Source organism: Ictidomys tridecemlineatus, chromosome 6 (assembly GCF_052094955.1).
Source record: "Ictidomys tridecemlineatus isolate mIctTri1 chromosome 6, mIctTri1.hap1, whole genome shotgun sequence".
In the NCBI taxonomy this organism is placed as follows: Eukaryota; Metazoa; Chordata; class Mammalia; order Rodentia; family Sciuridae; genus Ictidomys; species Ictidomys tridecemlineatus.
This window is the reverse complement of record NC_135482.1, coordinates 810102-836929: the sequence shown is the minus strand read 5'-3', so window position 1 is coordinate 836929 and position 26828 is coordinate 810102. Positions and strand designations below refer to the sequence as shown.

Genomic DNA, 26828 nt, shown 5'->3' with positions numbered 1-26828 from the left:
GGCCAGACCATTCCCTTGGAAAGTCTGTGTCTATAGTGGCTCTGTGCAACTCTGACGCGGTCCTGGGCTTGTGACAGGGCCCTAGGGCCACCGATGACAAGGCACCTCGCCATCCACGCGGTGGTGTGTCTGGGTCCTGAGCCACAAGCACAAGTTAGCTGGAGGTGGCGGGCCAGCACACAGAGGCAGAATGGGGCCCAGAAGCAGCGAGGCTCTCTGCAGTGACTTCCAAAGAGAAATGCAGGTTGACTGGACTCCAAGAGCAGATCATTTTCTGGCCACACCCCCCCATACCAGGATTCTGAGTGCATCCCACAAACCACCTGAAGAATGGGCAGGAGACGCGCCCGGGCTCTGAAGAGCCTGTGAGGAGAAGCAGCAGAGACCGACCTCCTTGGTAGGAGCATGGGGAACACGCCCACTGAGGACAGAACATTCTGGAAGGGCCAGCAGGGCCGCGTCTTCCTGTGATGGTGTGAGCTGTGACTATGCAGGAGCCGCCCTGCACGGCTGTGTTTGGCTGAAGGGAGGACTCAGGCTAGTATCCAGAGTGGACCAGAAGGGCCTGGCACAGGGCAGGGCACAGCGGCCAGGGGGAGGCAGCCGGCCGCACACTGCACCTGCAGTTCCCCAGCGGTTCCCCAGCGGTTCCCCAGAGCCGAGGGACAAGGCCCCCACAGGATGAGCAGGAAGACAAGGCCCCCCAGGACTGCCGCCCAAGCCACTGAAACCAAAGCCAGAACCTCGGAGCAGCAGGAGAAAGCACCTGGCCTCCTGGACAGAAGAGTGCTGAAGGGTGAGGCAGCCGTGGTCGCAAGGCACAGCCGAGCAACCCAAGAACTCCGCAGATGGAGGACTTCGCTCCAGAGAAGGCGTCCTTCAAAACTGAAGGAAACGGCTGAGAAAGAAGCGAAACCAGGAGGGTCCCATCGGGAGGGTCCCACCCGCAGATCATCCCTGGAAGGAATATCAAAAGCAGCTCTTCAGACGCAGCTGAGGGACCACAGGAGTCAGGAGCTGCTCTAGGAAGGGCCAAATCGCAGAAAACCCAGCAGGACTGACCCTGCAAAGCCACGGAGAATAGCCCCGGGCAGCTTGGAGCCCAGAACCAGTGGACCAGGGCAGGCGCCTCAGGGAGCCGGGGCTGTGAGGGGAGCAGGGCGAGTGCCGTGGGCAGTGGCAAGGGAGGGAGGCACAGCAACTGGGCAGACCACCAGCAGGGACGGGCATGCCATAAGCTGAGGCACAGAGCCCTCAGGGCTTCCTCACCAGGTGGCCTAGGTGGGCACAGCGGCCATGTGCCCCTTGACAACCTGAAGAGGACCTGCCGTGCTGACCCACACGGCACTGCGGAAGAGGGTGGACTGCAGGAGTGAGGGGCTCAGGGTGCCTTTCCTCCGAAGGCAGGTGGGCATTTTCTTCTCTGGCTGCAGGCTGGGGCTCAGTCCTGGGGAGGGCTTCACTGTGGGAGGAGAAGCCACGTGGCCATGTGAACTGTCACTGGGACTTGCCAGGGGGGCTGGACGCACAGCCTTTCCCAGCTGTCCTCCCTCAGTGGAACCTGGGCCATCTGCACAGAAACAGTGAGGCCACCCGGCTGTGGGGCTCAGGAGGCTGTCTCTGGGACGGGCCTGTGGCAGGCTTCTCACATCCCCCAGACACCTGACCCAGAGCTGGCCCACGGCCACCCACAGCTGTCAGCTGGACCTGCAGATGCAGCTCAGAAGCACTGACTGGCTGAGGACCTGAACTCCTCGCCATGGCTTCACCGCCACAGGGTATGGCCCCAGGAGACGTCACACACAGCAGTCCCCACTTCCTTCCTGCATGAGGTCTGGCGGGCAGGAAGAACCAAGGAGCAGGAAAAGAGAGCAGAATGTGAGTGGGGACGAGGACCAGCCGCAAGAGGGAACCCAGACCTGGTGCCAGAGCCAGGCAGACCACCAGCAGGGACGGGCGTGCCACAGGGTCCAGATGGAACCAGGAGACCTCAGACAGGCCAGTGGAAGACACCCAGGCCTGGCCTCAGAACAGAGCAAGGAGACCAGGAGAGCCCACCGCAGGGAGCCCGGTGGGCGTGGGGAGGCCAGCACGGAATGGGGCCTGGCAACACCTGTGGAGGCAACAGACAAGAACTTCTCTCAACCACAGAAGACAGCCCTAGATTTAAAACTCCCCAAACCCTGAGACAGAGAAACCAAAGAAAGCCACATCCAGGCACAGCAAAGTCAAGCTTCAGGAAAAGAAAGAGGAAACCTTGAAAAGCAGCCCAAGAAAGAGAGTTGGGGACATGGCAGCGGGAGCCACAGCTGGCCACATCATGGAGAGGCTCTGTAGAGAGCGCCCCAGCTGCAGGCCAGCTCACCCCTCAACTTGAAGCGCAGGAGACTCGGCAGCAGACATAGGGAGGACCACAGGCTGGAGAAGAAGCAATGGAGGCGCCTCAGGGGTGACTGCCTGCAGAAGGGAGCCCTAGGGCAGGGGAGGGGCGTTTGGCTGCTGGAGTCTCCCACTTGTCCAGGGAACAGTGAGACAACTCTGAGGCAGACCATCAGAGTCCAAGATGTCCAGAGCGATGCAGAAGTGTCCAAGGGAAAGGCAGTGGGGACAGAAAGCAGGAGGCCATCTGTCATCAGAACAGAGACTGCAAGCTGGACACTCATGGCATCCTGTGCAGAGGTCTCCTGGCCTGCACTGATGGAAAGACAGTTTGATGGGCAAACAGCAGGCCCAACATAACTGCTTGTTGTTTATCTTTGAAGCCCTGGAGACTGAGCCCGGGTGCCCTACCACAGAGCTGCAGCCCTGGGGACTGAGCCTGGGGGTGCCCTACCACGGAGCTGCAGCCCTGGGGACTGAGCCTGGGGGTGCCCTACCATGGAGCTACAGCCCTGGGGACTGAGCCCGGGTGCCCTACCACAGAGCTGCAGCCCTGGGGACTGAGCCTGGGTGCCCTACCACAGAGCTGCAGCCCTGGGGACTGAGCCCAGGTGCCCTACCACGGAGCTGCAGCCCTGGGGACTGAGCCTGGGTGCCCTACCACGGAGCTGCAGCCCTGGGGACTGAGCCTGGGGGTGCCCTACCACGGAGCTGCAGCCCTGGGGACTGAGCCTGGGGGTGCCCTACCACGGAGCTGCAGCCCTGGGGACTGAGCCTGGGGGTGCCCTACCACGGAGCTGCAGCCCTGGGGACTGAGCCTGGGGGTGCCCTACCACAGAGCTGCAGCCCTGGAGACTGAGCCTGGGGGTGCCCTACCACGGAACTGCAGCCCTGGGGACTGAGCCTGGGGGTGCCCTACCACGGAACTGCAGCCCTGGGGACTGAGCCCAGGTGCCCTACCATGGAGCTGCAGCCCTGGGGACTGAGCCTGGGGGTGCCCTACCACGGAGCTGCAGCCCTGGGGACTGAGCCTGGGGGTGCCCTACCACGGAGCTGCAGCCCTGGGGACTGAGCCTGGGGGTGCCCTACCACAGAGCTGCAGCCCTGGGGACTGAGCCTGGGGGTGCCCTACCACAGAGCTGCAGCCCTGGGGACTGAGCCTGGGGGTGCCCTACCACGGAGCTGCAGCCCTGGGGACTGAGCCTGGGGGTGCCCTACCACGGAGCTGCAGCCCTGGGGACTGAGCCCGGGTGCCCTACCACGGAGCTACAGCCCTGGGGACTGAGCCCGGGTGCCCTACCACAGAGCTGCAGCCCTGGGGACTGAGCCCAGGTGCCCTACCACGGAGCTGCAGCCCTGGGGACTGAGCCTGGGGGTGCCCTACCACGGAGCTGCAGCCCTGGGGACTGAGCCTGGGGGTGCCCTACCACGGAGCTGCAGCCCTGGGGACTGAGCCTGGGGGTGCCCTACCACGGAACTGCAGCCCTGGGGACTGAGCCCAGGTGCCCTACCATGGAGCTGCAGCCCTGGGGACTGAGCCTGGGGGTGCCCTACCACAGAGCTGCAGCCCTGGGGACTGAGCCTGGGTGCCCTACCACGGAGCTGCAGCCCTGGGGACTGAGCCCAGGTGCCCTACCATGGAGCTGCAGCCCTGGGGACTGAGCCTGGGGGTGCCCTACCACGGAGCTGCAGCCCTGGGGACTGAGCCTGGGTGCCCTACCACGGAGCTGCAGCCCAGCCCTGTTTATTTACTTTTTTATTTTGAGGCAGGTTCTCACTAAGTTGCCAGGTTTGGCCTTGAATGTGATCCTCCTATAACAGCCTCCCAAGTCTCTGGGATGACAGTGACACTGTGACACACTTTGAATATAAAGGTACCAGTAGATAAAAAGCAAAAGGTTGGAACAACAACAACAAGAAAGATCCATACCTTGCAAACTGAAGAACACTGGTGTGGAGGGCAGGGCAGCTCAGTGGAGAGGACCTAGCAAGCCCCAGGCCCTGGCTCTACCCCGTAGCCCCCCCCCCCCAACACACAGAGTAAACAGAAGGCCAACATCGCTGTACTTTACCAGAAAAAGTGGAAAGTAAGGGAAGAATCACTCAGAAGAGGCTAAGAGGGTATTTCTTTACGACAGAAGATAGATTTCCCGTGATCACAGAAGAGAAGGCCACCTCACTGCATCCGAGCCAGCGGCCACAGGGTCAAGAGAGACACGGAAGTCTCCAAATGTGGCTGGCAACTCTAAGGTCCCCTCGGCATCTCAGGAAGAAGGAGGGGACACCATCAGGTCCTCAGAGGAGTGCCAGTACCTTCAGAGTACCCAGGGGCCAGAGAGCGGCAGTGCCGTGTCCACTCCCCACCCGCCCGGCCGGCCCTTGTCCTCTCGCCCCCGGCCGGCAGGAAGCAGAGGCGAGCCTCCTCCCAGGAGGCCAGGCCGAGGGGCTAGCTTGGTCCCCTCCTGACAGCATGTGGCTGCCAGGTTCACCACCCCCATCACCTGCACCCACGCTGCACACCACACCAGAGACAGGGTCCACTTTGTGCCTCAGCAGGACAGGAAGGAGGAAGGAAAGAAGGGACAGGGACCAAAATGCCCTGGGATGGCATGGAGACCCAGCAGACCCTCCGGAATGGGGGCTTGTCCCCCTCCTTTGCCCCAAGGGGCCTGGGCCACCTCCGCCCCTCTCTTCTCCCCCATGGTGGCTGGGAAGGACTTGGCCCCCTGCGGGGTGGTGAATAGGGCTGCAGCAGTAGGGATAGTGAGCATCCTGGACAGCCCAGGCCTGGGCAGCCCTGCAGACAGTCCCTCACCTACTACCCAGAGCCAGCCAGGTGCAGCTGCTCAGACCTGCCAGGCTGCTGTGGGATCAAGTGAGGCTACACATAAAGGTGGTACCCAGAGGCACCCAAGGGTATCTTCCTGTCTGTCCACAGCCAGCAGGGGACTGGGGGGACAGGCAGCAGAAGACCTGGGCAGCCCAGCACCCAGAGAGGCGCCCAACATCCAGGCAGGAGCCCCAACACCCAACACCCAGGCAGGAGCCCCAACACCCAACACCCAGGCAGGAGCCCCGACACCCAGGAAGGAGCCCTGACACCCAGGCAGGAGCCCCGACACCCAGGAAGGAGCCCTGATACCCAGGCAGGAACCCAACACCAGGCAGGAGCCCCGACACCCAGGCAGGAGCCCCGACACCCAGGAAGGAGCCCCGACACCCAGGAAGGAGCCCTGACACCCAGGCAGGAGCCCCGACACCCAGGAAGGAGCCCTGATACCCAGGCAGGAACCCCAACACCCAGGCAGGAGCCCCGACACACAGCCCAACACCCAGACAGGAGCCCCAACACCCAACACCCAGGCAGGAGCCCCAACACCCGATACCCAGGCAGGAGCCCCGACACATAGTCCAACACCCAGGCAGGAGCCCGACACCCAGGCAGGAGCCCCGACACCCAGGCAGGAGCCCCAACACACAGCCCAACACCCAGACAGGAGCCCCAACACCCAACACCCAGGCAGGAGCCCTGACACCCAGGCAGGAGCCCCGACACACAGACAGGAGCCCCGACACATAGTCCAACACCCAGGCAGGAGCCCCGACACCCAGGCAGGAGCCCCGACACCCAGGCAGGAGCCCCAACACACAGCCCAACACCCAGACAGGAGCCCCAACACCCAACACCCAGGCAGGAGCCCTGACACCCAGGCAGGAGCCCCGACACCCAGGCAGGAGCCCCGACACACAGCCCAACACCCAGGCAGGAGCCCCGACACCCAGGCAGGAGCCCCGACACACAGCCCAACACCCAGGCAGGAGCCCCGACACCCAGCCCAACACCCAGACAGGAGCCCAACACCAGGCAGGAGCCCCGACACACAGACAGGAGCCCCGACACACAGCCCAACGCAGGCTGAAGTCCCACTGCTCAGGCAGGAGCCTGGCACCTGGACAAGCACCACACATCCAGGCAGGAGTCCAGGTGCCCAGGCAGGTACCCGATGCCCAGACAGGAGCCCAGCACTAAAGGCTGCTGGCCCCAGGAAGCTCCTGCTATCCCCAGGGGAACGGAGGCCAGTGCACGTGCCCACATCGCGCCTCTGCACTCAGGGCCATGGGGGGCATGCCTTACTGGACAAGGGAGTAGTACTGCTGGGTCAGGTCATTCCACTCATCCTCGGAGAGCTCCTCCTTGCTGCTCTCGGACACGTCGATGTCCTCGTGCTCCAGCTGCCCCAGGTAGGCCTGGCACACCTTGCAGGCTGTGTCCACAAGCTGCCCCGAGAGGCTCCTGAACTTCTCATCTGCATCCTCAGGATCTGAAACCCAAGCACAGGTGCTGGTGTGTCCCATGCCAAGGGGACAAAGGCCATCACTCAGCCACAGAGGTCCTCTGCGCAGCCACCACAGGGTGATACCTCCTTCTGGGCAGGGGACCTCTCCCCGCACTGGACCATCCTCCTCTGCTCGGTGTGCACCCCTTCCCCTCTGAGAACCAGACAGCTCTCCTGCCAGCAAGGAGATGCTACTGGAAAACTTTTTCAAAAACTCTGATATGACCACATTGGGCTACTGCAGGTGTTCGCCAGCACTACCGGCTTCTCAGAGCACAGGCACAGACGTCCCTGAGGCCTCTGAACCTGTCCATCACACAGCACCACATCCTTCTGAACCCCAGGCCTCAGGACCACTGTTCAATCCCAGGAAGTGCAGGGTGAAAGCAAGTCTTGGGCAGCATCAGGGATGTGGGTACTGACTGAAAACAACCATGCGCCCCTGGCCCTGGGGCGAGCCTGCAGCAACGGGGGACTCAGGACTCACTTGCAGGGGCAGCTGTGATGTGGCACAGACTTCCCAGCAACACTTCTGCAGAGATGACCGTGGGCACTCAGATTTCCTCCTTTTTTTTTTAATTTGTTTTTAGTAGATGGACACCATACCTTTATTTTATTTATGCACGAAAGTCACACTCCATTCTCACAGGAAAAAGCTGAGCACATGAAAAACTAACAGCTCTTCCCTGATCTATCGGAGAAGTAAGGCAAAAACACCGTCTCCAAGCTGGAGAGACAGACGGACAAGCCCGAGTCTGAACTGCTGGAGGCAGGGGCACAGCAGGTGGACACAGAGAGGAAGTCCACAGGAGCAAAACTCACTTAGGTGGGGCTGTGGACCCCAGTGGAGGCTTTGCCCTGGATGCCCCAGCTCTTGCTCTCCACACACTGGTTAAGCACCCACCTTCAGTGTGGAAACCCTCCTCCTGACCTGTAAGGCAGACTGACTCTTCCTTCTGGGTCTGTCATGAGTCTAGTCTTTTTGCTATTCCATTCTGAATGTCTCTCTGTGTGTCACATCTGACTACATATTAAATAACTTAAATATCTCACTTAACAGATGACATCAAGAGACTAAAGAAGCTGGACATGGTGCTGCATGCCTGTAATCCCATCAGTTTGGGAGGCTGAGGCAGAGGATCACAAGTTCAAAGCCAGCCTTAGCACTTGTGAAACTGTCTCAAAATAAAATAGTAAAAAGAGTTTAGGATGTGGCTCAGTGTAAGCACCCCTTAGTTCAATCCCTGGTACCAAAAAAAAAAAAAAAAAAGCTAAAGATCAGATGCAGGAAAATAATTTGACAAATCCAACACCCACTGGTGATAAAAACCCTCAGGAAGAAAACTTCTTCGATGTGAAAAGAATATCCACCACAGATGCACAACTAGCATCATACTTAATGGTGAGAATCAGCAGCTATCTTGCAGGGATCAGAACAAGGCCAGGGCATCCTCTCTCACCACTGATTTTCAACACTGTGTTGGAAATGCTAGATAATGCAATAAGACAAGGAAATAAAAAGTATTCAGATTGGAAAAGAAGAAATAAAACTGTCTTTATTCCAGATGGCATTATTGTCTATGTAGAAAATCCAAAACAGACACACACACTCCTGGAGGAAATAATTTTATTATATAACAACAATGAACAATTGGAATTTGAAATTAAAAAACAAAATAGCATTTATATTAGCACCCCCCAAATTGAAATATTTATGTATAAATAAGAATAACAACATATGTGTAAGATCTGTGTAAGGAAAACCCCACAAAACTGTGATGAATGATCTCAAAGAACTAAATAAATGAAGAGTTATGCTGTGTGCACGAGTAGAAAAGACTCAATATTATCTTAATGTCAGTTCTTCAGAGTTTGGTCTATACATAGTCCCAACCGAAATCACATCAAGTTATTTTGTGAATATTGACAAACTGATTCTAAAGTTATACCGAGAGGCCCAAGACCAGAATCTGCTTCAACTCCAAATCGAAGGAGAAAAACTAACCTAACTCACTCTAGCTGACTTAGCAACTTCTGTGCCTGCTGTGGTCAAGACAGCATGGTCCTGGGGACAGAATACGTAGAGATCCGTAGACAGAATAGAGTCCAGAACAGGCCCACACAGATGTCATCCTCTCTACCAAGGAGCAGATGTAACAATGGGCAAAGACAGTCTTTAAACCAAGGGTGTGGAGCAGCTGGGTGTCCAAATGCAGAGGCAAACAAAACCAAATCCAGGCACAGAATGCACATCTTCCCTCAAATTAACTCCAAAGGGTTTCAGGCCCCATGTAAAGTGGAAAACTACAGAACTCCCAGGAGAAGAAACAAAACCCACACGACTTGGGGTCTCAGCGCCTTTTCATGGGGGGCCAAAGGTGCCATCCATGAAAGAAATCACTGTGAAGTCAGAACTCATTAAAAGCAGATGTGTCTGCTCTGTGAGAGGCCCTGTCAAGAAGAGGGGAAGACAAGTGGCCACCTGGGAGAAAACACCTCCCAGTTTGGTGACGGAATGATCCAATGCAGCAAAGAACTCTTGAAACAGCAAGCAGACAACAGCCAGATTTAAGATGGGACAGGGGATCTGACAGACGCAGATGCAGAGACGGCCAGCAACGCAGGACAGGATGTTCCACATCCTGTTGCTAGGGAGCTGAAGTTAATAGCGGGTGATGCTGTGGCCACTCTGCAGCACCAAGGACATGGAGCACATCTGTGAGCACAGGCTGGTGGGAAGGCAAGGTGCCACCACCTGGGACACAGTGGGCGATTTCTCATGGAACTCAACACATTCCTGCCACAGTGCTTAGCAATCGCGCTCCTTGGTATTCACCCAAATGAGTGGAAGACTTACACCCACAAGACCCACCCACGGAGCTTCACTGCAGCTTTATCACATAATGCCCTTGGGGCAAGCAGATAAACAAGCCAGAGTGCCAGGTTATTCAGCCCTGCAGGGAACAGCCATCAACCCATGGTGGACAGGACCTCAAAGGGCTATGGACAAGCAAATAAAGTCAGTCTGCAGAAACTATGGTCCTGGGACTCCAGCTATACCACCTTTATGGAACAGCAAAGGGACCAAGGCCCCAGGGGCCAGCTGAGCCAGCCACAGGTGGCCAAGGGAACGTTGGTCACACATCTTCAACATCCCACCTGGACAGGCGAATGAGGCAGCAGCTCCAACCTGCTTCCACACCTACCCCATAAGGGCCCTCCCGTGTTCACCTTCCGCTGAACTGGGAGTCCCCCGGAACCACTTATGGCCTGGGACTGCCACATTCACAAATCAGTTTGCTCAAATACACGCATTAAAACGCCAACATTTAGCCTTTGACTATAACAAATGCACCACTCTGGGGGTGGCAGTGGTGGGCAGGGTATAGGAGACTCCTGTGCCTTCTGCACAATTTTGCTGTGAAGCTAAAATTTGCTGAAACAAATATTCCAGAGTAACCCACTTATGTCCCTAGGCCACAGGGGGAGCGGGAGAGTGTGGTCCTCTCCTGAGTCAGCACCCTTGGCACTGTGAGCTCTGGTGCCACTGTGGGATGAGGGTCATGACCTCCCAGGCCCCCAGTAAAGGCAGGGAAGGCCAACCAGTGAGAATCACTGGGAGAGCCAGATGCACGGGCGCCAGGGACAGGACTGCTCAGACCCTAGAACCACGGTGCCACCCACCCGCCCTTACCTTTCCGGGGGCCAGTGTCGCTTTGCCTGGCCTCTTCCCGCCTCCTGGACCTGTTTCTGTTGTAGTTCTGGTGGCTGACCACCCACTTGAGGATGCTAGAAGCCACTGTGCGCCGGAAGTCCTCTGGAAGGAAATGGAGGCCTCAGCTGCTCCCCACGCCCAGGACTGGGGATGGGGATGCAGTGGGCAAGGCAAGGCTCCCCATTACTCTCAGCCAGCACCTAAGCCATGCAGGGCCTCACTTCTGCCCCCAGCTGCCCTGTCCACCCCCCTCCTGCTCTTCCCTCCCTGTGCTTTCCCGGGTCCTGTCTTCAGCCCCACCCCCATCTCCACCCGTCTCAGCACAGGGCCAGAGGGATCTTTCTAGAAGCTCTTCTGCTACAGCTCCAGGATGCTCTGGGGTCTCCCAACCACTATCCCCATCCTGGCCCCCCTGGACCCTCAGGTGGCTGAGCCCTCCTGCCCAGGGGTCTTGTCTGCACCCCCCAGTACAGATGCAGAACACAGTGGTGGGTCCTGTGTTGTGGCTCTGAGCAGCACAGTGGTCACTTAGTCCAGGTCAGTGACAAGCAGGCAGAGCAGCTCAGAGCCAATCAGCCAGCACCCTGCTCCTCAGCCTCCTCCTCCCGTGCTCCCAGCATGGCCAGTGGAAGTCTCTGGACTGGTTCTCGCTGAGCGCATGGTGGTCCTTCCTTAGCGGTCCTGGCCCTAGGCCAGTGGGACGGTAGGCCCCAGGAGGCAGTCCGTCACTTACCCAGGAACTCCTGCTTTTCGCTCTCAGTGCAGAGGCTGTAGCAGCGCGGGAAGAAGGAGTCGGGGTTCGCCTGGACGTACCATGGCAGGCTTCGCATGTTCACACACAGCCCAATCTCCAGAGACAGCGGCACGTCAGGGGCCCGCATGGGCAGCCCAGCTGCACCGCACCCGCAAGGCGAGGACTGTTCGTCCACCTAGGACCCGTCCTTGGCTTGGCCAGTGTGCCCTGAGGAGGGGGCTTCTGTGGCCCCGGGAGCACGTGGTGGTATAGCAAGAGACACAGGGGCGCCCTGGGGCGTGGGCAGCCAGGCAGGTGCCCAGTGACCAGCCACAGGAGGTAGGGCATCCTGGGGAGGAGCCCACTGACCCGGCGCTGGCCGTCCAGCCCTGAGGCCCGGGGCCTGCCCACGCTCCGCCCACCTGCAGGCGCCTGGGGCCCACGCGCTCCGCCCACCTTGGTGGTGAAGGAGGCGGTCTTGGCGTAGTGGTTCAGCATCTGGTCATAGGTCAGGCTGTGGTAGTCCACGACGTCCCTCTTGATGGTCCAGAGAAGGTACGGCGTCTCGTTCTTTACCAACCTAGACTGGCAAGAAGAGACCTCTGTCAACAGCCGCCACTCAGGTCCGCCTCCTAGACAGAGGGACGCTGCCGAGACACGCAGGACTGGACAGAGCTGTGGCCTGACGGCTCCAGCAGGCTTTCCACCGCGGCTGTGGCCACTCGCTGCCAAAGGCCCCAGTGGTGGACCCAGGTACATGCCACCTGCGACTCGGGGTGACCGCGATGCTCCACGAACCCTGGGGGGCTGTCTTCCCCACGGTAGGAGGCGAGGTCTGGGCGGAGCCGACGCTGCGGCGGGGCGACCCTGGCTGTAGGTGGTTTTCTAATGACCAGCAGTGGCCTGAGTGTGCTCAAACGTAACCAAGCAGAGACACCAGGAGAGGAGAACATGCTCTAAAACCCCGCCCCGATAACCCCTGCCCCTTGGCCTTGGTGAAGTGAAGCCCCTTCTGGGCCAGTTTCTGCAGACCAGCTTGTATGGCCCGAGGTGTGAGGGATCGTGCAGCACGACTCCACCAGCTCTGGCCTGGCTGCTGGGCCTGGGGCCTCCTCCCACCCGGCTCGCAGCACGCCCCAGACCTCCTGGTTCGCTGGACTCTGGGACACTCTTCTTTCCAGGGTGGGACCTTTTCCCACCCTTAGAGAGATGTCCATGGTTTTGGTCCTCACTTTGGGGTGGAAGTCTCATTTCTAAATCTTGTTACGAATTCTCTTAGAAGCATAAAAGCACCCAGCAGGGGGCAGTGACCACCGTGCCCGGGTGAAGCATGTTGGCAGAGCTAAGCCGGCGGCCTGCTCCCTGGAGGTGTCCCGTGTTCCATGTGCCGCAGGTGGAATATTGTGTCTCCCCAATTCACACAGGCATCCTCGTCCCCAAGGTGACAGCTTTAGGTGCAGACTCTGGGAGGAAATGAGGTCTCCGGGGTGGAGCCCTCAAATGGGATCAGTGCCTTTATAAAAGGACCTTGGAGAGGTCCTTGTGAGGACCAGCAAGGAGTCCATCACCTGCCAACCAGGAGGCTAGCACTGGTCCCAGGCATCCAGCCTCCAGAACTGTGAGATGGGCCACCAGTCATGGTCCTTGTCACAGCAGCCTGAGCTAAGGCCCCCGCTCCCTTTCTTTGCCGCACAGAGATGCATTGCTAAGTGGTACACGCCCTGAAAAAGCCTGTGCTGGACACTCAGGCCTCAGGGCAGGGCTGTGTGGTCTCAGTGGCCCACCTCACCTGGGGACCATGCCCACAGGAGCCTGGGCTGTGAGCGCATCTCCCTCCCTGTCTGCCGCCCTGGATGGTCCATTGTGGAGGCCCCCGGCGCAGCCTGTGGTACAGGACTCCCGGCCTCCAGAACCTCCTCCACGGCAGACCAGGACAGTACCTGGGCTGCCAGTGCAGTTGGAGTTATGCTGTGAGCTCAGAATGGTGTGCTCCTTGGCCGTTCCTGAGGTGTTTAGCCACACTGGCCTGTTTTTCTGTCTTTTTATGGTTGATTTGTGAGTTCTTATAAATACTCTGGATACTTGAATTCTTAGGTCATTTGCACCACACGTAGCTCCTCCCACACTTCAGTCAGGCACATGCACCTTCTCCATGGAGGGTCCTCTCCAGAGCCACTGAGTGGGGGCGAGGTGTGCAGCTGCTGCGGGCAGCTGTGTTTGTGGAGACCCTATCTGGCGCATGGCCACGTCCCAGGATCTGCCTTACAGCACAGCCAGCTCCCCACCGCCCCACACAACCCAGGCCCACAAAGGCCCTGTCCCCATCTGCGGTGATCTGGGTCTGTTGTCCCTGCTCGTGCCCCTGGGTCAGTGCGTGGGCCTACCATCACACTGTGGATGTCCTCCATCTTCTCCAGGGCTATTGCTTGGTTTTCTTTGATGTCAGTGCCTTTGTTATCTGCAAACAAAACATGCATAAGAGACAGGCTGGTGCAGCCGGGCACCTCACTGGAGCCCCTCCACCGTCAGGGTCATGTAGCAGACAGAACAGCCACCTCTGATCTCCGTGGCATGGCACCCACCTGGGGCAGTGCCAGGGTTGGGGCCCCGGGGTCCTGGAGGCCCAGATGTCCCCATGTGGAGGGGCAGTGGAGGCAGCCCAGAAGTCAGCATGATGGAGTCTGAGGACCTGGGCGGTGGAGGAGGGTCCCTTCTGGGACTTGGGGGTGGGGGAGGTGTGTGGCCTGAGTCTCCAGGCCCTGGGACTGTCTAGTGCAGACACACTGTGCAGAGCAGCACAGGGACAGAGGGTCCTGGGGGAGCAGCTGGCATGGTGGGCGCCTGAGGACTGCAGGGGGCTGGGCCAGAGGAGGAACACTGGGGTTGGGCATGGACATGGTGATGTGAAGTAGTGACCAGTACCCTGATGGGCTTGCCCAGTGGATGGGTGCCTGGGTTGGGGAGCTGGGAAGGTGGTGGAGATATGGAATAGACCCCAGCAGGAGTGGGCATCCCCACACACAGCTCGGCCCTGCGACAGACTAGCGGAGCACCCCCTACAGAAGCACAGGCCTCTCTGATACTCTACCAGCGGCCCCTTCCCCTCCGACCTCCACACTGGGAAGGGCCTTGGGAAGGAAGTGGAACTTCTTCTCCACCCAGCCCTTCTTCCGCAGAGCGGCCCGGATCACCGGGTAGTGTCCGTAGATGGAGAAAATCTTCTTTTCCTAAGATGGCAGACATGACTTAACAGAAGCACAGAGAGCCAGGGGTCTGTCTCCCCACAGGGGGGTTTGCAAAGCAGGAGGAGGCAGACTGTGCAGAGGGCAGACCCTGCCTCCTGTTCGGAGAATACCGCACGGCTGGGTCGGGGGCACCTGTGCAGGGGGGCTCCCCCACGGCTGGGACCATGGGCTCATGTGCTTGGGGCATGGTCCCCAGTGCAGGGTGCCAAGAGGCACTGTCTTTACCAGCAGGCCTGGTGGGAGGTGGCTAGGCCACTGGGGGCTGCCCCAGGTCTCCAGGGTCAAGTTAGCTCTCCCACAGTGAGTTGTTATAAAGATCACCTGGCCCCTGCCGCTCTGGCTCCCTCTCTTCCCACAAGTCCTCCCTCTTGCATGCAGTCCCACCTTGATGCCATCTATGGTGATGTGATGCCAAAGGGGGCCTCACCAGGGGCTGCACAGAGAGGGCCACCTCAGCTTGGAGTTTCAGCCTCCAATACATGAGGCAAATAACATCTTTCCTTGATAAAGTTCCCAGTCTTGGGTATTTTGTTATAGCAACAGAAGGCAGACTGACAGTCATGAGGGCATCCCTGAACCAAGGTAGAAGATACAGCCTGGACTCAGTCACTGCCAGGCGCAGGGTCAGTGGGGCTGAGGCAGGAAGAGGGGCTGAGTCACCAGGGTCCTGGTGGTCTAGGCACACTGAAGGTGCCATGCTGAGTTGAACTCTGCAGAGCCCCTGCTGCACCAAAGGCAAGGCCTCTGTCCCACCCTAACCAACAGGTGCCTGCAACAGGGAGGGTCAGGATGTCACCAGGACTGTTGACATCGTTCGTTGACTCTGAATTAGGGAAGAGTCAGGCCCTGTGGGAACCAGTCAGGAGAGCCCTGCAGCAGCCGCAGAGCTGTCCCTTCCCCACTGCTGGCTGAAAGGACACCGCAAGGAGGCCTTCCGATGATGCCCAAGGGAGCTCAGAAGCAGACCCTCCAGCCCACCCTGCCTGATGTGGACACCTCCAGGCTGCGCCCCAGAGATTGCAGGACGGTCAGCAGATGCTGTTCCATGCAGCTGATCTTGGAAGCAGGTCATGCAGCATAAGACCACTGCACGGTCCCCAACAGGGACCTGTGCGCCACCCCCAGGAACACATAGCTGAGGAAGGCCAGAGGCCCGGCGCCCTCCACTTGGTAAGCCCAGGCAGCCTGACGGCCCACGGGAGCTGGACAGTGCGAGAAGGCCGGCACCCTGTAGCTCCCCAAGGAACACGCCAGGCTGTGCTCAACCCCATGCCCTGTGCTGCATAACTTCAGAAAAGAGACTCATCTTGGTAGGTCAGCAGAATACCATCCCAAAAGGAACCACAAAAGGTGGAAAGAGGGCTGGGCTGGGGCTCAGTGGTAGAGCGCTCACCTCGCACGTGTGAGGCCCTGGGTTCGATCCTCAGCACCACATAAAGATAAATTAATAAAATAAAGATATTATGTCCAATTACAATTAAAAGTATTTTTAAAAAAACTATTTTAAAAGTAGATGAAAACAGTAGAAGACTCTTATCACATGAGACAGAAGGAAATGCAATAAAAAATGTCATCGGTCCAGGGCTGGGATATGGCTCTGAGGCAGAGCACTTGCCTGGCATGCACAAGGCCCTGGGTTCCACCCCAGAAACACACGCGCGCGCACGCGCACATACACACACACAAACACACACACGCACACACATACACACACGGTATCAGTTCAAGAGAAGGCACAGAAAGAGAAGAAAAGAAAACTGAACAAACAGGATATGCTGAGCAAATGAAATCAGACAGTAGACCTGCTGCAGACCCAGTCTAATTACAGGCAAGTACACTACACGCTCAGGCTAAAGGACAGACCATGCATTTTTGTTTAAAAGTCAATTCTGTTGTTTATAAGAGATCATTAAAAAACATAAACCTACAGCTAGGTTAGAAAATAAAAGGATATACACAAGACAAAATAGCATTTGAGACAAGTAAACATTATTAGAGTAATCATTTCATAATTTGAAATAGTTTCAATTTACCAGAAATATACATTTCTGTGAACCTATTATGAGGGCAAGAAAGTATATAAAGCAAAAATGGGCAGACCTACAAGTAGACAAGCCACAACTACATCAGACTATTTTAACGTGTTTTTCAGTAAATGATAGAAAACAGATTTAAAAAAACCAGTAAGGCCACAGAAGATCTGAACAAGTCAAATGACAAACTCTCTCTAATGAGTGTGAATGGACAGCTGTACACTCACTCTCACGCAAATTAAGAAAATGTTAGGCGTGAAACAAGCCCAAGCATTGCTCCATGGAACAACACTCCACGTGTCACATTCTCAACCACAAAGCAGGTTTGAAAACAAGGACAGTACAACTCCAGAAAACCCTCAAGTACAGACATGAAAAACCGTGCTTTCAGGTAACTCACGGATCAATGAAGAAATAGTAATATGGATGATGAAATACTTTGGGCTGAATGACCACAAAAATTCTACAAAATAAAATCTTATGACAAACAGCTAAAGCAGTACTTAGAGGAACATTTATAGCCCTAAACGCTTATATATTCTAAGCTTTCAGGAAAAAAAAAATGTGAAAATCAATGAGCGGCAGTCTTCTTACATGGAATTCCGGAGAGGTCAGAGGTCAGAGATGGAAAGCACAAAAAGCACACCGTGGTGGTCAGGATTTGGGGCCAGGAGGGTGATGGAACTTTCCTCACCGTGACTGACACTGCTGAGACCTGCCCTGCTCCTCTGGGAGCCCAGCCTATGACACCTTGCTCCTGCACTGGTGAGTGCCTCAGGGGAAGGTTCAGGCAGGAGGCTGCTGCAGGTGGCTGGCGTCAATGGCCTTTCACATTCCTGCCCCAGCCCGCGGGGCCCTGGGAGCAGGACCACCAGCGCCCAGGCAGCAGTCCCTTCCCCGTCACCTGAGCTTCACGTTGGCGGGGTGTCAGATGTGGTGCCTTCCCACACACAGGACAAGACACCTTCTCCATTTCCCCAGGTCCCTGAGTGCTGCAGAGGGAGAAGATGGGCTTCCTGCCCTCCCCCAGAACCCCAGGAGCCTCCAGCCCCAGTTCCTCTTCTGTGGCACCAAGCCCCGCCCACACACCACACCGGGGGATGTCCCTGGCCCTCCCTCAGGACACAGCCACACCACAGGGGGCTCCAGCCTCTCTGCAGGCAGGGCAGTGTCTCCACCAGCAGACCCTCTCCAAATTCCAAACAGATGCCTGCTTCAGAAAGTCTGCCCCCTGGTCCCAGAGATCTTTACCCTGATGGCTTTTTCTGTCAACTGCCTTGCTATTTTGTATCTGTCCAGTTTGGGGGAAGATGCCGAGGCTTGGGAAACTCCTTGCTTTGATTCTGCAAAAGAGAGACAAGCATCAGAACAGAGGACAGAGCGCCCAGTTCCACACACAGCACCCGGCCTGACGGGGCGCTCAGCCATGGTGTCCCACTGCCCACCCTCCAGCGCATGTCCCCACCTGTGCCCACCCACCTCATGCTCCAGCACCCAAGCCCCACAGCCTCTCCCTCTCCCCTCTTCAGCACCTCTGCCCGCCACCTCCCTGCAGCCACCACTTCCTTCCTCCTCCCCGGTGCTCTCCCTGCCTGCCCCTGGTCCCTCTGGCCTGGGGAGTCTCCATCCTCTGGATCTTTCAAATGTGTGGCCAGAAGAGGAGCGGCATCTCAGCCCCTCCTGGGCCGGTGGCCTTCCTCCCTCCTGCCCAGAGCATGCTCAGGTGACCTCTTCCCCTCCAGACACCCCCCTTCCTGACTCCAGATCCTTTCCTCCAAATCTCAAGTGCTCAGAGATGAGACTTGTGGGCAATAGTTAGCGCACCAGGGCTCTGGCTCCATCCCAGGGCGATGGACTCATCTACAGCTGAAGGACAACCGGGAGTGGGACCCAACTGAGGAGGTGGGCTGCTGAGGCCACCCTTAGGGATGGGGTCTAGTGCCCAGCTTTCTCTCTCTCTCTGCTTCCTGGCTGCAATGTCTGCCCTCTAAGTTATTCTTGTCAGGAATTTGGTCACAATGACAGAAAACTAACCCACGTGGCCATTGTGTGATCCTGACCCCACAAACACGCCCAAAGCTGCAGAGTCCAGAGCCCTCCACCCTGCTGCCCCAACTCTCCACTTCCTTCCTGGATACCACATCTGGTGGGCTCCACAGAGGCAGTGAGCTAGGTCCACACCTCCCCAGACCACCCCTGTGGTCCACCCTGCGCCTTCCCTCTAAGCAGCACGAGCATTGGGCTTATCAGTGACCCCACGTCCCCAGCCCACTGCTGCCCCTCTCTCTCCCAAGCCCTCACGTGGAATCCTGGCACCCGCCACTGTGCCATCACGCCCATGCCCTGGGCACCTTGTCGAGTCTGAGGAATCCTTGAAATGTTCATGCCCCACCAGACCATCCCAACTGCCAAGCGCCCTGACCCACAGTCCCTGGCTACCCAAGGAGCGCTCAGGAGGCACCAGTCCAGCCCTGTCCACGTGTTCCTCCCTTGGTGCTCTGTGCCCACAATCCATGCCCACCAGCCAAGCGACTCCGACAAAAGGAGAAAGCAGCTGGGTGGGGGTGTGGGGACAACTATGCTAGAACCAGATGTCCATGCGGAAAAGCAAGTGCCCAGTCGCGTTCAAAGTGACTCGAGGTGAGCGAGCAGGAAGGTCATGGCAGGAACGCAGGAGGGAGCGTTAGGACCCGGGTAGGCGATGCTCTGAGACGCACCAGAGAGCATCCACCACAGGAGCTGGGTCCACAAACCGGATCAAAATGTTCTAGATGAAAAAGTTCTGCTTTGTTAGGGAAAGGAAAAGCAGTCCACAGACCCAGGGCAGTGTTCCCAGTGCTGCCCCAGAGCAGAGGCAGGGTGCAGGCCCAGGGCCTTCCACAGACCAGGGCTGGGAACCCACTCTGCGGAGATGAAGCAAGACCGCTGGATCACAGGAAGGCTTGAGGGGCGTCAGTGGGACTGAGGGTCTCACAACATCACCTGGAAACACAGCCCTAGCCGCATGGGGTCACGGGCGCAGATTTTAGGGGCCAACAGACCAGTGGGGACAAGGACTTGAACATGACCTTCAGAAATGTGACCCACTCCCAGACACTGCACAGGTTTAAGAGCTGCTCCGGGCGGGATGCATCTGAACTCAGAAGTCAGACACCAAATATCACATCCTGAGTGAGATGCCTCCAGCTCTGCTTATTAAGGAATTTCTAGTTGTATAAGCATCGATCAGAAAATAATAAAAGTGAAACACAATGAGTTAAGAGTGTATCCCAAGCAGGTGGAAAGAACACAATAAAACCTGAAGAAACTGTAAGAAAAAGAATAAAAAGCAGACGTGAATGAAAGATATCATTTTAAACATAATAAAGCATTTCAACCAATCCCAAAGTTTGGACTAGTAAAGTTGACAATGCCGTGGTGAGGCTGGTGTGCAGACGAGGCTGAACCCTGACAAGAAGACAGGAAGCACCCGCATGGTGGCCATACCTGTCATCCCAGCAGCCCGGGAGGCTGAGGCAGGAGGATCACGAATCCAAAGCCAGCCTCAGCAAGAGCGAGGCACTAAGCAACTCAGTGAGACCCTGTCTCTGAATAAACTACAAAATAGGGCTGGGGGTGTGGCTCAGTGGTCAAGAGCCCCTGAGATCAACCCCCAGTGCCTCCCACACCCACCCCAATCAAAGGCAGGAAGCTCCAGGGACAGTTAGGGATCTGGAGACACTCTGGGCTTCACAGCAACAGACCTGAAATTTAGATAAAATGAACACATTCCCCAGAAAATTCAAATTACCAAAACAGACTTAAGAAATAGGAAATGTTGGGGCTGGGGATGTGGCTCAAGCGGTAGCATGCTCGCCTGGCATGCGTGTGGCCCGGGTTCAATCCTCAGCACCACATACCAACAAAGATGTTGTGTCCGCCAAATACTAAAAAAAATAAAATAAAATATTTAAAAAATTTTCTCTCCCTCTCTCTAACTCTCTCTCACTCTTTCTTTAAAAAAAAAAAAAGAAAAAGAAATAGGAAATGTAAAGAACACTCTACCTACTGCAGAAACTAAATCCTAGGCTTCATACTATCCTGGTAGGAAAGCTCCGGGCCTGCTGACCTTGGGGCAAGCCCTGGTGAACTGCTCCTTCTGGGGCCACCTTGTCCATGGGGCCTGGATATGGCCAGGACTGGCAAGAAAGTGAGGCCACACACAGGCAGCCAGAACGAACACCAGAAGAGCCTGCTCCAGAGGTGGACAGGGTCCGCTCAGCCCCAAGGCTGTCTCACTCTGGGCTGGGAAAGTGAGCCCAGCAGTTCCCCCACAGAGAGAGCCAGGACAGGGAGCCCGCCTCCTGCAGAGACAGCACAGAGAGGCCAATTCCCCACAACCCGAGAAGGCCATGAGCAAGAATGTCCCAGGAGACACAGGAAAGTCCCTGGCATGAATCTCCCTTCCTGATCAAGCCCCTCGGCTCCCCAGGAGACAGCTGGCAAAGGCCCTGGTGCCTTGGGCCCTCCCTGCAGGAGGACCAGGGCCTGCTGGAGGGGTGAGGGGTGGGAGGCCCAGGTGGCCTCAGGGTGTGGGAAGACAGAGGGTGCTCCGTGAGCCAGTGGAGACCACCAGGCACCACCCTGGTGGCCAGCCCAACGTGCTGACTGCCGTGAGCAGAGAGCAGCACCAACAGACCTCACCAGCCCCCGACACCTCCGTCACACCAGCCATCCCTGGAAAGCGCTGACCTGGGAAGGCCTGCAGGAGGCCTCTGGGGAGGGACCCTTCTCACTGAGCTGGTCAGCCACCCACGTGGGAGGCGTGGCCAAGGAAATATCCAGAATGCCCACCCGCTGGGCGGTGCTGGGCAGGAGGCAGGAGGTGGGAGGCCCCCAGATGCCCTTTCTGCCACAGGGGCAGTTGTAGCTCACACCCCACCAGGTCACACCCACCAGAGAGTGGTTCAGGATGACCTCCTGGAGTCCTGTGGGCTCAGCATTGCAGCCTGCTCCCCTGCCCTGTGGTCTTCACAACACACAGGTACTGACCAAGGGCCCCCAGACACCTCCCGCATGCCATCCCTGCACCCTGGAGCTCGGCCCCAGGGTACCTCCAGAGCTGCTGTGCTCTGTGCCTGGGTGACCCTGGCCACCGCCTGCTCTTTGGTTAAGTCCAGGACAGCAGCGACAGTGTGGCACGATGGGGTCTGTCTGGCTCCAGACGCTGGGCAGGACAGGGCACACAGCACCCCTGGAGGCATCTTGGCAAAGCCCCATTGAGCTACTGACATCTCCTCTAGGCACAGGGCACACTCACTGGGCAGAGGGACAAGTCAAGCACTCCAGGAGGCCCCTGGCAGACAAAGCCTAAAGCAGGGCTTTCCACAGAACAGGTGCCCTCCTGTGCAGCAAGTCTGGGTCCTGCAAGCACAGGGCAGAGGCCAGAGGGGGATTAAGAGGAGCACCCACAGGCAGCGTGCGGATGCTGACCAGGGCACACACTGGCGAGGAAGTGGGAAATAAGGACATCTGCTGGGAACCAGGTCTTACTAAGGTGCTTTTGTTAACTTGAGTGAGTGTGGAAAAAGAACTTGGTTACCTAAGTAAACGTCACTTTTGGAGATACATAGTAAATATCTAGATACATACTAACACTTAAGAACATTAATAAAAATTTAGGGAGACATTTCATAACTTTAAAAAGACTTATCAGGCTGGGCTGGTGGCACACACCTGTAATCCCAGCAGCTCAGGAAGCTGAGGCAGGAGGATTGCTAGTTCAGAGCCAGTTTCAGCAACTTAGTGAGACCCTAAGCAACTCTGAGACCTGTCTCTAAATAAAATACACAATGGGGCTGGGGATGTGGCTCAGTGGTCAAGTAGCCCTGGGTTTAATTCCTGGTACTCCACCAAAAAAGAAAAAAAAATCAATCTGCTCAGCTACGCAGGGAGCTGAGGCAGGAGGGTCACAAGTTTGAGGCCAGCCTTAGTAACTTAATGAGTCCCTGTTTCAAAGTAAAAGTTAAAAATGTTAGAGGGTGAGCTAGGGCTGTGGTGGTACAGAACTTGCCTAGCATGTGGGAGGCACTGGGTTCAATCCTCAGCACCACATAAAAATAAATAAACAAAGTAAAGGCATTGTGTCCATCTACAAGTTTTTAAAAAAAGGGTTAGAGGGTGTAGCTCAGTGCTTACCTAGCGTGTGCAAGTCCCTGGGTTCAATCCCGGGTACTTAAAAAAAGAAAAGAAAAAAATCAGTTTGTCAGGAAGGTACAAAAATTCCAAATGTGTATACCTAATAATATAGCTTCAAAATAAATAAAACAAACTGACAGAAGCAAAAGACAGGAAAAACCTACCATTATTTTGGGATATTTTAACCTGCTTCAGTAAGTGGAAGATTAAGCAAAGGATTCATAGAGTACAGGAAATCTGGACATGGTGATTAGCCACCTGGACCTCATCCCCATGCAGAGGGCACCCGGGGCCCAGGAGCGTTTCCCAGCCAGCCATCGCCACATCCCACAGGGCTGATGAGATGAAGCCTGGATTCTCCCTCAACTGCCAAACCAAACCAGGAAGTGACAACACTAAGATGAGGAGACAATTTCCCAGATCTTCAAAAATCAAGTATCACACTTTAAAAATAAAACAAGGAGAAATCAAGTGGAAATTTAAAAGTGCTTTGAAGTAAATGATAAGGAAAATATGATACATCAAAGCATTACCATGCCACTAAGGTGGAAAGAAAAAGGAAATCTATAGCTTTTAATGCATGTTTCAGAAAAGAAAACAAATCAACAGGGCACAGTGGCCCACACCTGCCATCCCAGTGACTCAGGAGGCTGAGGCAGGAGGACAGTAAATTTGAGGCCAGCCTCAGAATCTTAGCAAGACCCTGCCTCAAAATAAAAAACAAAAAAGGCTACAATGTGCCTCAGTGATAAATCACCTTTGGGTTCAATCCCCAGCACCACAAAATAAATAAAAAGTGTTACCCCAAATGAAAACTCCCGGTCTAATGGTATTTCACATCAATCTCTCCAAATATTTAGGGGGAAAAACTTTATATAAGCCATTTCACTAAATAGGAAACTCTTTCCAACTCTTTTTATGAGGCTATAATCTAATATCAAAACCTGATGAGAACACTACAGCAAAAGAATAGGGTGTGCCAATGTCGCTCATAAAAATAGGCACAGAAATCTTAAACGATGCATTTGTAAATCAAATCCAGTAACAGAAAAACAATGCAGCATAACGACATGGGGTTTTCAAATACTAAACCAATTTTTGTCAACAGAACACATCATATAAATAGTCCAAGGGTTGGGGATGTCAATGGGAGAAAAATACTATCACCACTGCAAATGGAGAAGAAAGCATGGCATCTGTTCATTTAAAATCTCCTGCTAGGCCATCAGTAAAAGGAAACTTTACCACCTACAGGACATCATAGTTTCCACTTAAGTTGGGGACAAAATTAAAATGTCCACTATACCATTTCTACTCTGTTTTACTGAGAACACTAGCCAATGCAATAATGCAAGAAAAGAAAAGTCATAAAGATTGAAAAGATTTGTAGAGAAGGACTGTATACATGGAAAATCTAAATGAATCTATTACTAAGTGTACTTAGTGAGGTCACCAATTACTAAGTCAGTGCACTAAAACAACTGTGTTTTCAGAAAAGGTGAGAAAAATGAAACTAAAAAATGTCATCTATAGCATCTAAAACATCAAATATCTAGGAATAAATCTAGCAACAGAAGTCTTGTGTATATGCACAATGAAAACAATAGACACTGCTGAGAATAATTAAAGGAAAGTCAGAGGCTGATGGGTTAGAATAGTCAATATTGTTAAGATTTTGATTCTCCAAAATTGATCCATAGGCTCAATGTAATAATAATTAAAATCCCAGCACAGTTTGTATGTATGTAAATTAACAATTTGATTCAGAATTTACATGGCAGTGCAGAAGTCCAAGAAAACCTAAGCAATCTTGAAGAATAAGGTCAGGGGACTTAAACCACCAGATGGTAAGACTTATTATAGAGCAACCGGAGCCAGGCGTGGTGGTGCATGCTTATAATTCCAGCTGCTCTTGAGGATGAGGCAAGAGAATCCAAGTTTGAGTACAGCCTGGACAACTTAGCAAGACCCTGTCTCAAAACTTTAAAAAGAAAAAGAAAAGAAGAAATCTCCTGGAATCAGAATGGTGGTACAGGGCCAGGACGGCCAGCAAAATCAATAGGATAAAATGGGGAACCCACACCTGAGAATAAGGATAGCCAGAAAGACGAAAGAACAGATGGGGATCCATGACTGGATGACCCCAGGGGACCTGCCAGGCAGAGGCTGAATCCCTGTACAGAATGGGGAATGTGCAACCTGGTTGACCCCAGGAAGCCGAGTCCTTGGATATACAAATGGGGGGATGACCCCTGCTTCACTTCATGTGCACCACTCAGTCTCAAAGTGTTGTATACCCAAATGTGAAAAGTGGAATTATAAAGCTTCTTAAAAAAAACAAAAACAAAAACAAAAACAAACAACAACAAAAAAAACACTTCAGGGTAGTACTCTCTGGACAAAGGAGTAGGCACAGAGTTTTAAACAAGACACCAAAGCACTAAGGATAGGAGATTGATAAGTAAACACACTGAAGCCAGAAGCCCTGGGTACTGAAGGAATGGCTGAGTGACTTAAGTGACCCCACAGATATTTATGATACGGCTCTGACAAAGAACTGGTATCCAGAACACACACGGAATTCCCACGTCAGCAATAAACAACCCAACTTGACCCCAGCCAAGATCTGGAAGGAACTCTCCAACAGGGCTGCGGGAAATGCAGAGAGGGGCTGCGGGGTGGCCAGCTCCTACCCAGGCTGCAGAACTGTCAGCACCCTACAAAGCAGAGGGGGTGCCCACCTGTGGTGCGGATCTTACTCCTAGAACTTTAGGTATTTACCAACGGCGACCCTGTCCGATGAAAGGGAAACACAGGAAGGCAGCGAGGAAACCTCAGGGGAAGCCCAGTGGGAGTCCCCACCCCACCCTGCCCAGCGCTTCCCCTGGTGGGCCTGGGCGAGACACCTCCCTCTGAGCACCTGTGACCTTGGCCTCGCGCCCACTTAAGGCTGAGGACAGCGGGGACAGCCCGTCTGAGCGCTGCCCGACTCTGGGAAGCAAAGGCGGGTGCAGACTATTTTCTTCTCGGCGGTCTCCATCCGACAAGGCAGAGGACAGCTTCTGGCCTGGCTCCATGATGGCCTCCAGCTCCTCCTTCAGGCTGTCGGCACCTGCTGGGAGAGGGGCACCAGGGAGCAAGGTCAGCAGGAGGGCTGGGTGGGAAGATCCAGGTGAGGGACAGGTCTAAGGGTAGGTGGACCTCAGTGAACAGGCCTGGGGATGAGGAGGCCCGGGTGGGGGCACAGGTCTGGGAGAGGGTAGGTCTGGGGGCGAGGATCTGGGTGGGAGGATAGGTCAGGGGTGGGGGGACAGGTGTGAGTGTGAGGGGGTCTGGAGTTGGGGGAGACAGGTCTGGGGTGGGGAGACAGAACTAGGCTGGAGGGACACGCCTGGGACCAGAGAAGGGAGACATTTAAGGAGTTCCAAGGGGAGGGGAGCAGCTCTTCCCGGCGGGAGGGGGGGTGCGCAGGTGGAGGGTTAGGGTAGGGAGTTCTGGGGTTCCAGAGGGAGGAGGGCGGGTTCCGAGTGCGGGGAGCAAGGGGCCTGTGGGGTCAGAAGTGGGGACAGGCAGGCGTTGTGGGACCGCTGCTCACCCGGGACCCGCCCCGAGGCGTGCGTTGCGCCTCCGCCCCCTGCCGCGCGTCCCCACGTCCTGCGGTTGCCCAGGGCGACGGGCCCGGGCTGCGCGGCGCTTTGTGCAGGACCCCGGCGCTGGCGGTAGAGCCCCGGACGAGTGGTGCGGCGGCCGGCCCGGGGCGTGGGGCTGCGCGGGCGCGCGGGGGGCGGAGGGCGGCGGGCGCTGCGGTGGCGACGCGCGGGCGACGTGGGTGGCGCGGGCTCAGCTGGGTCGCAGTCAGTGGCGCTCAGGCTGGGCTCGGGTTGGGGTTCTAGTCCCCGGCTGCTGTCCGAGCAAGCGCGGGGGCGGGGGCCGGGGCACAGGAACGTGCGGGCCATGCGTCTGGGGAGGGCCCGCGAGTGGCCGCGACCCCCGCCCGGGTCACGCGCTTTGGCCCCGCGCGGAGGTCGGGGTCACACGGACCCGCCCTGGCACTTAGGCCCCTGCCAAGTCACAAAGACGGTGGTCACACCCTGCCCCTCCCGGGGCACCAGTCAGGCCCTGGCCCCCTTGCTGCCCACAAGACACCCCACCCGGGCCAGAAGTAGGGGGTGCAGGGGCCAGTGTTGTGGTGGGGTCCTTCCCCACAAA

At 56.0% G+C, this 26828-nt stretch overlaps 1 protein-coding gene across 3 annotated transcripts in view; it reads right to left on the bottom strand.

Annotated features, from left to right (window-relative positions):
- The window catches only part of Ttll8 (tubulin tyrosine ligase like 8), a 46587-nt gene extending 20200 nt beyond the window's left edge, over positions 1-26387 (bottom strand). Inside the window, exons 1-10 of one of the 3 annotated variants that reach the window (XM_078052318.1) lie at positions 26215-26387; positions 25540-25734; positions 22620-22655; positions 17694-17785; positions 14253-14391; positions 13549-13622; positions 11621-11749; positions 11165-11279; positions 10411-10533; positions 6515-6701 (exon numbers count right to left, since the gene is read on the bottom strand). In XM_078052318.1, the coding sequence (XP_077908444.1) occupies positions 6515-6701; positions 10411-10533; positions 11165-11279; positions 11621-11749; positions 13549-13622; positions 14253-14391; positions 17694-17785; positions 22620-22655; positions 25540-25696 (1052 nt within the window). In that variant the 5' untranslated portion in view covers positions 25697-25734; positions 26215-26387. The other 2 variants (XM_078052319.1, XM_078052320.1) reach the window with 2 other exon arrangements.
- Between the last annotated feature and the right edge of the window lie 441 nt (positions 26388-26828).